The sequence below is a fragment of the Patagioenas fasciata genome, chromosome 6, assembly GCF_037038585.1.
Source record: "Patagioenas fasciata isolate bPatFas1 chromosome 6, bPatFas1.hap1, whole genome shotgun sequence".
NCBI classification, from domain to species: Eukaryota; Metazoa; Chordata; class Aves; order Columbiformes; family Columbidae; genus Patagioenas; species Patagioenas fasciata.
Genome location: NC_092525.1, coordinates 14,112,073 through 14,127,845, shown reverse-complemented (window position 1 = coordinate 14,127,845; position 15,773 = coordinate 14,112,073). Strand labels below are relative to the sequence as shown.

General features: G+C 42.5%; 1 protein-coding gene across 11 annotated transcripts in view; it reads right to left on the bottom strand.

Moving 5' to 3' along the window:
• The window catches only part of RASAL2 (RAS protein activator like 2), a 180,405-nt gene that overhangs the window by 69,782 nt on the left and 94,850 nt on the right, over positions 1-15,773 (bottom strand). Inside the window, exon 1 of one of the 11 annotated variants that reach the window (XM_071809976.1) lies at positions 5,059-5,405. The exons of 9 other annotated variants lie outside the window; for them this stretch is intronic. In XM_071809976.1, the coding sequence (XP_071666077.1) occupies positions 5,059-5,071 (13 nt within the window). In that variant the 5' untranslated portion in view covers positions 5,072-5,405. Of the gene's footprint in view, positions 1-3,352; positions 3,445-5,058; positions 5,406-15,773 lie in introns of those variants that run through there. One more of the 11 variants, XM_071809974.1, reaches the window with a different exon arrangement.

Here is a 15,773-nt window from a genome sequence, read left to right as displayed (position 1 = left end):
TCTAAAGTTACGTAGCATTAGAAATGTTACTTTAATGCTAAGACTGAAAGAAAAATTAAGAAACCTGAAAAGGCGCCAAATCTGCAAGAATGGATGAGGAACACGAAAAATATCAACATTCAAGGTCTGATCCCCACCCACTGAGCCCAGTTATATCACCTGCTTCACACACCTGAAGATCCAGCCCAGAAATCCAAGCACTCTTCCATCTTTTTAAATTAGTATGAAAGAGGAATGGGGAGTGATTTTTTGATCTTCGATACTGCGAGGACTGGAATCACCAGTGTCTCAAGTGATACCAGCATCACTGTTTTTCTGAACAAGTATTTCCAAAAAGTGTAAACTTCAAATGGAAGTACAGATTAAATTTGACCAAGGCAAAAGTCAACAAGAAAGAGCACTATTTCTGTACAGCTACTGGAAGGAAAATAGTGAAAAAGCAAATATCCACTCCTACCTGCCTTGTCTCTAAAGGCACAAGTCTTGCTTGGGCAGTTCAGGCACAGTACGACCGCTATTTTACAGACAATCTTAAAGGCCCTTCAGATTTTATCTCTTCTCTATCACTATAAAAGAGCTTTATTAGAAAGACAGAGAAGAGAAGCGCTTAACATATGATGGATTTATCAGAAATTATATTAGAACATCATAGGAAAAGTACCTTCTAAACAATTCTTCCCAGTGTTTGCAACGTAATTGATAGGGACAGGTACAGTACAAGGGGTTGGCAATCGGACAGGTTATTACCATCCTCAAGGACTCAATTGCTCGATCCTTTGCACGTCAAGATGCTGATGTGCTGTGAGCTATCAGAAAGAGAAAACCAGCAGGCAGGTTTTTGGGGAAAGGGGACACCTTGCACTAAACTGTCCTCCAAGTTGCTATTGGGACAGCAAAGCACTTCCCCAAGAATGCTGCAGTCAGGCATGGAAAAGGAGAACAATTTTCCCTGGTCACCCTGTGGGCTACATAGTTTGCACAACTCATGTCTTCCTAAGTGCTGAATTTTGCCCAAGTTCAGAAAAATCTGCAAGTGAAAATAATTGATTAAGGTAATTTTGTTGGCATACCACCATCATTCACGTTGGTCTCAACTAGTACTTTTGGACCTCCTGGTTTTCCTTGGGCATATACACTCAACTGGAGACGGGAAACAGCCAGGAATGACTTTTCTTATTTAGACTTCAGTTAGTGGGATGACATCTCCAACAAGAAAACAAATGAAAGAACAACTGAGTGAGGCCTGGGGTTTGGGTGGTGGTTGGTTTAGGGTTGTTTTTTGCCTTCTGTGACTAGACATGATCACACAGACAACAGAGACCTACAATTTTGAGAAAAACAGTTTCAGATGACAGAGAACTAAATGTCTTCATCATCTAATCTGCAACATTCTGGTGCCATCAGAACGCATGGGGCCCACACAGATGGCTTCAAAGTATTTTGGGAAGTGATGCAACATGATCAGTATTTGATATTTTACTGACCACATGGCTTCCTAAGCTTGTGGTCACATCATGTAGGAATTGCACCACCATCCCATCAACTTCAGCTTTATTTACCCTCTTCCTACATGGTTCAGTACAAGGTGACAGCTCCACGTAGCACTCCCACGAGTTCAACTTGCTTGTTTTCAGCAACAAACTCAATACCGGCGATTCTTGCAGAGCAGGGTTGAGGGTGCTGCGCCAACAGGGAGCTTCACTCCACCCTGAGGTCACTGCTTGTTCCCTTTATATATCAAGAAACCACAGCTTTACCAACATCATCAGGTGGGAGTTGAACTCTCCTTAATTGGCACAGACTCAACAACAACAACAACAAAAAAGAGACTAATTCACAATAACCTGCAATTCTAATACCAGATAACAAGACAGAAAACCACCAATAAAAACCTCTTGGTGTCTAGAAGCCCGAAAGCATGCAGTTTGCACTTACCAGGTACGCAGCAGAAAGGCAGGAGCATTCTGGAGAATAAGTGGTTATGACCAGCAATATGATTTCCTACCCCTGCCTATGAATCATGTGGTCTCCCTCCCTCTTACAACTCAGTTCCACCTGTGTTTATAGGAATATTATGTTAATCCCTAGGTACGCAGCAAAATAAGGCAACTGCCAAAGCCCAAGGCCTTTCCAAAACACTAGAGATGGGGACAAGAAAGGCAGCACACGGAAGGTTTTTTTAATCTGTTTTCAAATTAGGGACCAAATTTAGCAGTGAAGCAAGGAAACGCAGCAAGGTAAGAGACTGTATAGTTCACGGAATTTTTGCAAGGACATACCAAGCCCTCCATCTTGTGGACATGGGCTTAATTTCTGACTGACACAATATCTTAAAGATTCTTCTTGGACACTGTGGTGAGAGTTGACCTGGAAAACAGAGCTGACATTTTAGAGTGACCTTAGGACATACCAAGACCGGCCTTTAAGAGCAGGAATGTTGTGGAAGCTGGCATTAGAATTATGCTGTATTTTGCACATTTGGCATTTTTCCTGTAGCCATTACCCCTGGAATCAAATACACGTGGAGACAATTACAGCCTCTACTCTAGCAAAAGGACCTGGCTTTCACAGTTTGAATGCCACTGAGCTTGAAAATCTGACTGAAGCCTATTCCAAAAAGGATCAAAACAAGCAGGAAAATGAATTTTAAAAAAACCCAAAAACTCAATTTCCTTTTTTCTAAGCCAGACTTGCGTTTTTGAATGCTTGTGGTTGGCACCACTTTTGAAGGCCTACTCTAAGCAAGCACACCAGAGGAGCTGTTGCGCTTCTCCAGCAGCTGTCCACGACACAACTTTGCCCTCCTAAAGCCCCAGCTGAGTACGCTGAAGGTACAAGAGAACGTAAATCCAATGTTGTGTGTCATCACAGCAGATCCATTGATGAAGGAGTAGCTATGGAAGGAAACTCTCTGCAGATTCACCATCATCTGTTCAGATAACCAGCTATTACCTGACTCCGCAAGCCAGTGTTTGCAGTTATGTTTACTGCAACAATTTTGGCACCATTTCCCATTAAATCCGTAAGACATGTAGCTGAAGTCTATTGACCATTTAACATGTGGAGATGATGCTGTTGAAACTGTAAAGCGCTGACTGTAGTTGCAATATTTGCTTGCTGACTTCTCGTGCAGATTTCCCTCTCCCTTACTAGAAGCAGTCACCCATATACATAGAAAATTAAATGGAAGGGGATCATTACATTTCCCTTCTGCCATTGGCCCAGTTTCAAATCCCACCATTATTAGCTCTCCTAAAAATCATTTGTGCTCTCTGATGCCAATTAGCCAAGAAATGTAGATAAAAGGAAGTATTCCCTTTGTGGAGAATTAAAGCTCTGAAAAGGTACGTACCTCTACAGGCTGGAAAATTAATCTGTCTCTTGATGCCAACAAGCCACTTACAAAAGCCATCCATGCCCTGTATTTTGCTGCATCACATAATTCTCGGACTTCCTATATTCCACAGCTGGTGCAATGCTTCTTCCCAGATATCAGAAAATGGCAAAGAGCAGCTCCATATACCTCAATATACCAGAAAGCTCCTTTCTCCTGCTTATACACAAGTGAAGCTGATTTGTTCCCATGAGCTTTAAAGAGCCATGACAGATCTTTCTGACAGGAGTCACCCCAAGTATTCATTGCAATTACATCATTTCCCCCCCCACCAAAGATTTTGAGAGAGCGGAAGAGCAAGAGCACCCATGAGTACCAGATAAAGCCAGGCACAACATGAAGAACTTGCAGGAATGTAAGCTGTTGCTCAACTCTGCCTTCCAGAACTCCCCAGCATTGTATTTTTAATTCACTACCCTATTAACATGTTAATCGTATGAAAGAGCCCCCAAAAGAGACAGGAAATTCTAAAGGGTACCTCCTGGTAACCACCCCAAAATCACCTAATGAAACTTGGAAGGGACCAGGATTGCGTTGCCCTGAGCTTTTCTGATTAGTTTGCCAAAAGTTTGATTGTTTTCGAAACACATTTGTCCAAAAATCTAAGGCAGAATGTTTTCATTTTCTGATCATGTAATTCAAAAGCAGCTGCAGCACAACCTCATTGGTCCAGGCTAACAAAAACAGTCTCTCCGAGTTAGCAAATTAGTATTCTCCCCAGTGTACAGATGAGGAGGAAAATGACTAAGAAGGACTTCATAATCAGTATCTATTAATGGCTGTTTCCAAGGTAGAAAACTTCTAACTTGGGAGCTTTCGTTCCCAGCTTCCTTAGACAACATTTATTGCTTTTGTAGCTACTGAAAAACGTGTAACTATATCAAAAGCCACAAAATTTAAATGCTTTCCAGCTTGCTATCACTTAACAATATATTTTAAGACAAAAGCTGCTAGAAAAGCAAGCAGCATTACTAAGGCAATGTCCTTAGTATTGAAAAGAAAACAAATCCTCTTGTTTTTACGAGCAACCTGTAGGATCCTGTGAACTGCTTTGATTTACCATCACTTGCTGGAGGACAGGAAGCAAGGTTGGCGATATCATATGCTGAAAACATCACACAATGCCAGCCACAAGTAAACACTGGAAAATACCCCCACCGTGTGCCCTTGAAGAATGATGTCTGGCCTTATCCAGAAATCCAATGTCATATAAAAATGTCCTGATTTATGTTAGGTAAGTAAAGGCTTTCAGGGAGAGGGAGAAAAGTAAACCTAATGGTTTAAATAGCAATAAACTAGATTTTTAACTTTGAAAGCCATTACAAAAACTTGTTACTCATCTTTGTATCTACACGATGTTTGAACGCTAACATCTAATGTCTGTAGTAGTGAGCAGAAAAGTACCAATAATCTGCTTTTCCATTCATCACATTAAATCTCTGTAAATATCACTTTAAAAACCTGGGTATAAAATGGAAAAGAAGAGTTAATACATACATGCAACAAGGACAAAAAACCTTAAGGTTCCTAGTTGCTTTAAGTCTAGTCACTTTAAATTTCCAGCTAAATACCTATGTGCCTCCTACCTGATCCCTCCTCACTGGAGACACCGCAGCAAGACAGTCCCTGTGTGCATTGCCCGTGTCAGGAGGGATCCCTCTCACCTGTGAACTGCATTCTGCGGTAATCCTAAAACCTCTACCATGGTCGCACCACCATGCCAACCACAAAGCCAGCGGAGCCTCTGCACGCTTCTCTCCCGTGCTCTTGTTTTCTCAGCCTCCGACGCTTTGGAATGCAGAAAAGCCAGAGCTGAACCCGTCAAGCGCAAGACTCTCTATTCAGCTCCTTGGCTCCAGTTGAACAATAGCCGCCCTTCGGTCGCTCGCCTTCCCTCTCGGCGTATGGGCTGCAACGCCGTCCTGCCTGCAAACAGCGACATAATCTACCCGGGACGGGCAGACGCTTCATTTTTTCCTGTCCCAGGAGAGGGTGGGGGAGCTGAAAGCCAGCACAAGCACTCAGGGTGGAGTGGAGACGGGGGTGTGGGCAGGAGGAGACTCCGGTGAAGCAAAAACATGTCTGATGCTGAGAAAATTCAGGGATTTCAAGCAGCTGACTCCAAGTCTAAAATCAGCTACAGTGAAACTTAAGAGGCTGGTATCACTGCATGCACCGTCCGGACTACAAGAAGCCAGTCAAGATGAAAACATGGTTTTGTCAGCTGAACAAGGAGCTGCGTCTGAACGTGTCTGATAAAACTGCCCTTTATTTGATGGTATTTCCCCCCTTCAAATGTTTCTACAGCTTAGGAAATACAGAGAACCAAAAAAGCCCTGGAGAGTCACTTTAACAATGAACTCTACCCCCCCCCCCCCCCCACTTTGTTTCCTGCCACTGCCTTTGTTTTTATTTCTTTAAATTCAATCTAAGATCTATGGCTTTGAAAGTGAAATGGTGAAGTCTGATACCAAAAGCCTTTTCCTGAGGTCTGTTCTTTTTTATTTTAGAAGTGCCAAGAGCTGAACTTCCAGCTATGGCATTTCTTTAAAATAAAAAGACAAAATCTGTTCTTCAAGGCAGAGAAGCAAAAACCTACGCTGTTTGGTTGCTGCTGCCAGCATAACGTCCCTTATACATTCTAATGCCCCTGCTGCGAATAGCGTGTCAAGTCGGATCAGTTGAAAAGTCCACGGTTTGATTCCCAGCAGATCCCACCTGCCAGCGAGGAGCAGAGCAGACAAGCACACACACAAGAGGAATGCAAAGCTGTTCAGCCTGTTGCTAAACAGGCTAAAATTGCTCGTGAAGAGTGAAGAGGCTGCAAGCTCTCTCCTCCCTTCTGCAGGCCCTGAAAGAGCGTGTGTGCATGGGGGTTCGACTCACCTATTTTACTCTTAATTTTGCACTTGTTTGCACACAATGTTCTCTGACTCAGCCCTTTTTTTCCTCTAATTTCCATCTCTGTTTTTTCCTTGCTGGATTACTTAAGAGGAGCTGCTGTACATTGTCTTCACCAACAACCTCGCACACACTCACAGCGTTTTCCCTGGAAGAAGCCGTAGCTTTGGTCACCCTACCCCCTGCCAAGGCTTCACGTGAGAAATCTGCGCGAAAAGCACAGCGTGGCCCTTGGGAAAAAAACTTCTTGAATGCTTCCTTAAACAATACTGACTGCAAAATAAATAATAGAAAATTATAATTGCTCCCTCGCCCTCTCCAAAGCCAATCGCTAAACTACACCCAGGGATCTCGCACCAAGATTAGCACTGGGACAGAACAGTAGCCCAAAAAGACAGACCGCCCCCCCCCCCCCCAACCTTGTCGCTAACAGCAGTGGAACAAAATAAACAGTCCCTCAAAACAAATTGGTTTGACCTGCTGCTTAGAAATGCCTAATTACCGGGAACAGTAGGGCAAAACGGTCTCATGATCTCAGCTGAGCCAGATTCTGCAAAAAAGCGGTAAGGGCTCATAAGCCATTGCAATCTCCTCTCTCACACCGCCCCTGATCCACAAAAAAACCCCAAATACTGTGGTAATTATACAGAACCCTTCATTCCACAGAAAAGCATCTCTCTGGAGGGTGGAACAACATCAGACAATTCATGTATATACCACAGGGCACGACAGAAAAGCTGGAAAAAGTGAGGACTGGGATGTTAGTCTGTATGTCTCTTCAAAGAGCTCTAACACTTTTATGGGTGAATCCTGGCTTTTTTCCTCTTGTATTTATTTTTTTTTTAAAAAAGTTCTTGTTACCTTTCTGTTTTTTGCTTCCATGTTCTGCTTTTTTATTTCGTAGTATTTAGGAATCCTCTGTTTTTAAATCAGGTTCAAACAGAAGGGTTAAAATTTTGGATTCAGCTCTGCAACAAGGCCGTAATCTGCCCATTTCTTCTGAATAAAGAGTTTTTAGTGACTTGGGAAGGCTCAGTCCTGATATATATATTTTGGTCAACCCTAAAACTTGCTGTACCAACCTCAAAAAAAAAGTATTTCTGAAATGCTGTCTGATTTAAGCTGCTGAAAATTTAGGGAGAAACAGTGTATGAGGAAGAGGGGGAGGCCTATGAGGAGAGGCCATGGCTGCCCTGTTCCGGTTCCAGCCGGTTGGAAACAAAGGCGTGAAGTTTGAAAAAGGAGCGGGGCAAGATGCTGTTTTGTGTTTTGTTTCTCCAACGTTATTTTAAAAACACCTCTTCCAAAATTCGGAGTCTCTAAAATCCAAGAAAAACCCCATTCCTCAAATCCTTCCCGTTCGCTCCTGGGCGGGAGGGTTTATTTACCACCTTTCACTCACTGCCAACCCAAGAGCAGAGCGCTAATCCAATGATGATTCAAAGTGACCAACCTCTGGAGGCTCCATTAGGGTTTCCCAGCAATCTCCAACATCACCTGCAGCCCAAGGGTCACCAAGTTGACCGCCAAAGCAAAGCGCTTGTTGTTTCCACAACACCGGGATCTTTGTGTCAGCCAGGTTGGCGACCACTGCTCTGGACCTCCCTGCTGGTGTTCTATTGGGAAAAGACCATGGGTGAGGAACTCCTGGAGTTTCCCATGGCCAGATTCTCACCTAAACTATAACCAACTCACTCCAAAAAAAGGTTGCCAGTCAAGGAAATACTTCCAGTTCCACCTAAGATTTTTAAAAAAGCAGAAAAACCCTTCAGTTGTTCAGTGGGTAATGCACAATACAAAGCAGTCTCAAATATGCATCAATAATTATTAGCTTGTAGCCAAAAGCACTTTACTGGACACCGAGTTGAATCTTAATGGACACTAATCACTGCTAGAATGTATAGTCCTCTCCATCTCCACGGCTTCTTTTGGGAATTGGGGATTTGCTTGCGACATGGAGGTGCCTGTTAGAAGAGTTTCTGATGAACTCCAGCAGAGTTCAATAGCCCACTTTTCCTCTGTGGCTTTATTATTTTTCTTTTAAGTAAATTACCTCTCTGCTGTGCTGCTGCAACGTTTTTGTCTGTTTTTGCAGATAAAAATCACGGTTATAATTCTTTCCTCCCCTAGTGTTATGTGAGCAATCACTTACAAAAGGGGTAGCAGGTTAATAAAATATCCAGTACATGCTTGAATAAGTCTAATTTAATACCTAAGCTACTTCATACATTATGAACCTTTTTATTTATGCATCGATAAAAAGTAATACACCCACAGGAGGTGTGTCGCTGCCCCACTGAAGTGTAAATATCACAAGATGGCACAGGAAATACCCAAAACTCCGCTTCTTTTATTTCGTTTTTAACAACTCTACTTGTCTACTTCCCAGAAGCATTGTGGAGATTAATTAGTTCATGGTCATAGACCATTTTGAAGATATAAGTATATTACAGCCTGATGGACAACAAATCTCCTGAGGTTCTGCATGGAAAAGCCCAATATATAACTGACAATGGATTTCTTGCACCATTATAGCTTTCTTAGCAAGTTCTGCCATCCTCAACCAGAGCTGATTATAAGGAAGAAAATCCCCCAAAACTTTGGATCCTAGGGCACCAATGACAAAAAGTTCTTTAACATGTTTTATGCAGACATACAAAAGCCTTTCGGCAAATACCTTCAGAGATGTTTCAGTTCAGAGGCACAGATGGAAACCTGCCAGAGGCCACGACAGCAATCCATAATGCCGAAACTAAAATACAAGGATTCATGGGTTTTCAGCATTTTAGAGATAAAATACAGGGCAGGTCACCGATTATTATAGCACAGTGCCAGCCAGTCCTGCTTGTGCATATTCACTTGGAGAAAGTACGCTGAGGAAAGGAGGAGGTAGAAGAGAAGACAAGACTGGTTCAAATCTTCTAGAAACAACACAAAACCAAAGAAAAAAAAAGCAGAAGTGACAGTCCCAAATTTAATTAAAATTAAAAAAACTGTGATGGTATTACTACTCAGCATAGTGCACTTACTTAAAACAAATCTATTATTTAAAGTTCCTGGAAGCATGACTTGAATGGTCCTCCAAAAGGACTCCATGTTTTTCCCACTGTACAGGCTTGTCCATCAAATATTGTGCGTGTACTTTTCTTGTTTCGAAGTCTGGACTCTAAAAAGATTACAAAACCACACAGACGCTACAGAAGTGGATGAATTTGCAACACAATGCATAGCTAGCATGAGATAGGGAACCGAAGGCTGTGCCTAGGACAGAAAAATGTGCAACCCTAACGAAATAGTTTTCCAAATTGAAGCTTGAGCCCTAACCAACGCACAAAGACATACCAGAAGTAGTTCCAGTAAGAGCAGCTGTAAAAATGTGAGAGCACAGACTTCAGCGGTGGCAGAAGTGGGCAGTAACACAAGCTCTTCTAAAAACCTCACGCAGCCCTTGTTCAGATCCCTGCCGCCTTGGCTCCGCTCTTACTATAAGTGCACTCAAAGCTCAGAGAGAGCAGCTTCGCATTGCACCCGCGCCGCTAGAACTCCAGCCTGCTGTTAATACCAGGAGTAAGCACAGAAGTGGAATCAATTCGGTTCTCCTACCGTCCTCAAGCAACACGCTCCCACCATCTCCTTTGTGCTGGAGTCACCACATGGCCGCAGGGTTCTTGGGAACATCCACCACATCAGATTCAAAGCCAACCCATCGACACAACACATATGTGAAAAGGATTTTGCTGCATGAAGTCAAATCGATTCACCTGCCACGCACGTGATAGAACCGGCACCAATGAGGGCGGTAAAGCGGGGAGACAAGAGTGTGCACACTGCAGAGAATTTTGTATATTTAATTTCATATGAATTTCAAACTAGATGCACTTAATCCAATTTCAAAGACATTTGCATTGGCAATATCAATTTATGCTAAAGCAACAAAATGATCAGCACCTAATTCTGTAACTAATACCGAAGTCTGAACCAGATACAATGACATCAACATTCCAAAATTTTGTTCAATACATCAAATTAACTCTAGACAAGACTTCAGATATGGAAATTCAGGCTGTAGGAAGGAAGGTTAATTTTCCCTTAAGTGTTAAGCTGGTTGTTACTGAAGGCAAAAAGGCAAGTATACACGGTTGGCTGAAGTGTAATTACTTTTTGCCACAAGAACAAACAACTATAAAGGAAAAGCTACAAAATTTAACAATCCACAGTAAGTTCATGCATGATTTAAGGTAGATTTCTCTAAAGAGTTTAATACATAACTTTTTACTGTTGTTGTTGAGAAAAGTAAGGAAAATGATAGCTTCCTTCATAACAAACCGACATTTGGTTAGAACAGAGTCAACAAATCTGCCCCAGATGGCCCAAGAGCTACCAGTTCTCAGCAATTACTACATTGCACAACATGCTCTACTTATAAAGCATTCTTTATGCTCACATCACAAAAATTTATAATCTCCTAAAGTGATTTTTCGTGTGTGCTGGAAGCAGTGGGTAGGGATGTCATAATACATTTCCATGGGGGAAAAAAAAGAACCCTAATGGATTATGTGTCAACACCAGCAAGTTAAGATTATGCGTTCAAACTCCTGTTAATCTCTGCTCTTAAAAGGTTTAAGATCTAAACAGATAAAATTTGCTTAATGATGAAACTTGGCTTTCAGCACCGATGATCTGTGTCCAAGGGAATAAAGTTTCAGCAGCATTTAGAACAAAACAACATGCTTTGGCTTTGCTTGCGTTATAGAAGAAAAAGATAGCAGCTTGGCAATTTTCTGTATACAAATACCTCCAATTGCCTGGGGGGAATGTCACTGTGATCCAGGCACCCTGTTTGTTACATCTAGCCTCCCTGGAGTCAGTTTTAATTTCAAGCAAAGTTGTCTCAAGTCTTCATCCTTCCAAGGCAAGCAAATTGCACTGTACATTGTCCAAATTTCAGATTGCTTCAGGGCTTTTCCCAAAGTTTCCTAACCTCCTTTGTGGACGCAGAAGATAGCAGGATATAGTAGACGTTGCGCCGTGTAGTTCGTTGGTTCTTTAACGCTGCCCGAAAGCAGCTGTATTTCACAAGAGGTTTTGAAAAATGCAGCTCACAGTTTGCATGGATTTGCATTTTGGGATAGAACATGATGGGTAAACAATGTCATTTAAAGACTGTTAAAGTTTTAGAATTTGAATTGATCTTGGTGTAGCTACAATCCCCACTAATCACACCCAACAGTCACAGCACTAAGAGTCCATGAGACAGTGAAGCAGACAAAGGACAAAGTCTTTAGCAAACACTCATCTGTGCTGTTCCATGGGCCAGAAGCTTCAGATCCCAACTCACAAAAGGCTGGAGGTTCCGGCAACGCTGTCAGGTCAGGGCTGGAGGGCAGAGAACAGAGCCCAAATGTGCACAGCACCCACCTCCAGCTCACCAAACACAGCCAGTTCCTGCAGCCACCACGAGCCGCATCCAACCAGATCTGTTCTGATCTCATTAGGGTATCGCCTTTCAGCTGATGGGGACCTTTCAGTTTTTTGATACAAAGCACTTACAGGTCAATAAGAAAAAAAAAAAAATCCCAAACCACTCATGGAGAGTTGCTAATTTAAATTAAAAAAGGCAACAGACAGTCCTGCATCTGATCCTTTAGGCTCCTGGGTCTGCAGGAGAGAGAGCAAGACATGAATCCCTCTCACATGTATATTGTGGATATATATATGAACACGCTCGTGCAAGCCCAAATCGGCCAAACCCAAAGAGCTGCAAATAAGTCAAGTCAGCACATCTGACTCCATCTTCCTGCCAGAGATACTGCTGTTCAACACACCCCTCAATGTGACGGCTAAACCCAAAGCCTTGTTTTGCACCCCTGCCACGCTTAACACTTGACAGGAGATGGATGTTTTACAGATAGCGACATAGTGAACAAGCAGACAGTGCTATTGGGAAAATTATTTCATCATGACACATTATAAATCCCTACAGCTGAGATACAGGGAGGGGCAAACTGCATTTTTTCATGCTTACTTTCTAAGACATGTTCTTTGTAGGCAAAGTTGATCAGTGGAAGGCAAAGGGACAGCCCCTTTTTCAGCATACAGTTTTGTTAGGAGTTACAGGAAATCCATTATTTCAAATTCCTGCATCTTTCCTAAGTAAATCTTTTCTGAATATGTACAGATTGGTGCATTGCAGGTTCTTTCATTGACCAGGTCACAATCTCTCTTCTTCCGAAACAGACTGTATCCCTCTCCCCCATCCCAAAGCAGCAACCCTTTTTAGATATTCATCCTAAACCTTAGTGCACAAGGATCGTAATTATGTGGTGAGCACAGAGTAAATCTGTTTATTCTTTCATCCCAAAGTACTCATTCCAACTGGAATATACAGAAAGCAAGGCTCAGCTTTGTTTCAGTTGCAAACTACCTTGTCTCAGAAACAGTAGCTATTGAAATAACCCTAGGGATCTTTCTAGCTGATGTCTCTTCTCTCCTGCCAAGTTTTTACCTGAAGGAAGATCGCGGGCTGTGTGTTTTCTTGGTGCAATCATCCCCATGTAGGAGGGCTCAGCAGCCGCTTGCAGGAACTGTTGTAAGAAGGAAGAGGCAGCAATGAAACCCGGCATCGCTTACCTAATCCTGGGTGGCTCACTCCATTTCCAAGCCTCTGGACGTAATCTTTTAAAACAGCACGGAGGCAGAATTTCTGCACAGCTACCCGGTCACCTGATAGCAACGCAGATGGATCTGGCTCCCAACCAGATTGGTGCTTCATTTTGATCACTTCTTCCCTTGTTTGCGTGACCAGAGAATATTCTGAATTCATTGGGATTTTTAGTGAAAAAAATGAGCTTGAGAGAATGCAAAGGGGATGATCACTAAGATGAAAATCTATAAACTCGGCAACTAAGCCAGAGGATCGCGAAGTTATAAGTACTGTTTGAAACTCAGTCTTCAAATTTCAAAACTGTACATGTAGTTCACCACAGTACAGAAAGTAGATTTGATTCATTAGCCCTAAACTGCACTCCTGACGCTGTTTAGAGATCTAAAGATCAATTTTAGCAGCCTCAGTCTTTCTGTAAAAGGCAGGGATAGCTGCAGTTGCTTTGAAACCCAGCTCTCTCATTTACATGCTTTAATTGAGGAAATTCAGGTTTCAAAAAAATCCTACTTGGGATATTTGCTACTGAGCTAGAATTCCAGATTAGGTGCCCACTCTATAACAGTTGCGTGATCAGGAAAGTAAGAGTGCCCAGTTTCCTATCTATTTGCACTTTAGTGCTTGTCTCCCAACCAGAGCACGCATTGCAATTTTCACCAGTGTCCTTCCCATACATTCACTAGCCATGTATTTTTAATGAAAGTTGTAGGAACTTAGTTCCTCCGAGACTTTTGTCTCACTCTCAGATTCAGTATTTGTTGGCCTGAAGACACAAATTATTGGAGAAAAAATGGAATGCAGATGCAGCATCAATTTTACTTCATGCAAAAATCAGGTTGAAAACAACCAGAGAGGTCTGTGCATGAGACAAGTTACAGTTGCTACGTGATAACAGGCAGATAAACACGTGCTAGGAAGAGAAAATCAAAAAGGGATAGTAAGTAAAACAGAACCAGTGAAACACCAGTTGTAAGGAATCCCTGGAGGCTCTCTAGTCCTTTTTTCCACCCAAAGCTGGGCCTTGCCAACACCCGCTAGGGTCAGCTGTGGCTTTATCCAACTGAGCCATGAATGCCTTGAAGTATGAAGTTTCTACAACCTTGCTGGGCAACCTGTTTTAGTGCCACACTGCCCTCCTGGTGCCAAACCTTCTCTTAATCTCTCAATCTGAATCTCCCAAAGTGCAATTTGTGGCCATTCCCCCTTGTTTTATCACCTACCACTACTGAGAAGGTTTTGGCTCCATCCCCACTAACTCTCTTTTAAGAAGCCACAGACTATCAGGTCAACCCCTCAGCCTCTTAATTTGCCAGCCTAAACAAGCCCAGATCCCTCAGCCTCTTTGCATGGGTCACATATTCCCAAAGCAAATGATCTCTGCTGGACCGTCTCCAGTTGGTTCTCTGATGAAGTGAAGATGACTCCAGCCCAAGAGTTTGGAAGATGAGCCAGAGAGCTCTGCAAGGGTGCACAGACACTGAGACACAGCAGACACTGTATATGAAGCACTGTCTCTGTGGAAGCTCCAAAAAGCTGTAAGGCTTGCTTACCCAGATTGTCCTCAATCTTGGTGGCTCGTTTCTCTCCAGCCAAGAAACTGGAGTATATTTTCAGGTAGAGGGAAAACAAGCACACAAACAAGCACACAAACCACCACACAACAAAAAAACTGCTCTAATTGTGTGGTTCCAGCCACTTTTGTAAGCAATAAATGTAGTTTAAGGAGTCCCTGCCTCCCCTTCTCTCACCTTTGGCTGCTTGTTCATATTGCAGAACCATTCCAGCAGAGCTCCTCATCTACATGCCATGTTAATATTGTTTAGAACAACTAGATCAGTGACGGCAACAACCAGCAAGCACGTGAGCATTTGGTGTGGGCAGAGGGTACAAATCATGTTTTTCCATTGATCAGTCCAAGGGACTGGATACAAAACAAAATTTCCCAATGCTGGTGACTCAAGGTGAGGACAAAACAAAAGTCTGCAAGGAGCATCTTCACCTCTGGCCTGCTTTCAGCAACCTTTTCTCAAGAGCCTTCATATTCCACAGTCACAGATGTGACCGAGAAAAAACAGGGTTAACTTGTTTCAACAAGTGAAACCGTCTTAATTTCCTTCTCAGGTGACTTTGTCTCCAAATATAAAAAGAAAACCCATGAGCTTTCCCAAGCATCAGAGAATCTCAAAAAACTTTATCCCTGATGATGCTCTTTCCTAATAATTTAAAAATAAATTAAAAAAACCACTCCCCACTCCAAACCATTTCCTCACTTGCAATCTCCTTCTGATATTTGCACATATGCAGTAAAAAAATCTCTTATTAATGCCACAGAGATACACCCAGATGCCAGAATCAAAACTTTTGCTACGTGTTCTCCTTAACAAGTCTCAATTAGCGTGAGCAGGTGGTGAGGAGGAAGCAGAGTAAGAGAGAAGAGGATTATTTTGGGAAAGGAAGCAATAACTGTTACTAGCCTATCAAACAGTATGAATGGTGGAAATCTGAATCATGCTTTTACTGTATGAATGGATAATTCCAACACGCTTTATAAACAATGATCCTTTACAAAGGATGTCATTTCCCCAGCAGGAAAAGATACACCTGTTAGAAAAAGAGTGGGATCTGAAGCAGAAATGGAGGCAAGTACCAGCTTGAGTTTTCTACATCTGACCTCTTCCTATAACGTTTAGGTGCTTGTCTCCAGGGCCTGCATCACACTTCAGAACAGAATCAGCCCATTGAAAGTAACACTTGAAAGAAGGAAAGAGACTACCAAGCTGGAGTTGGGGAGAAATTACAGCTACATTTTTAGCTTCC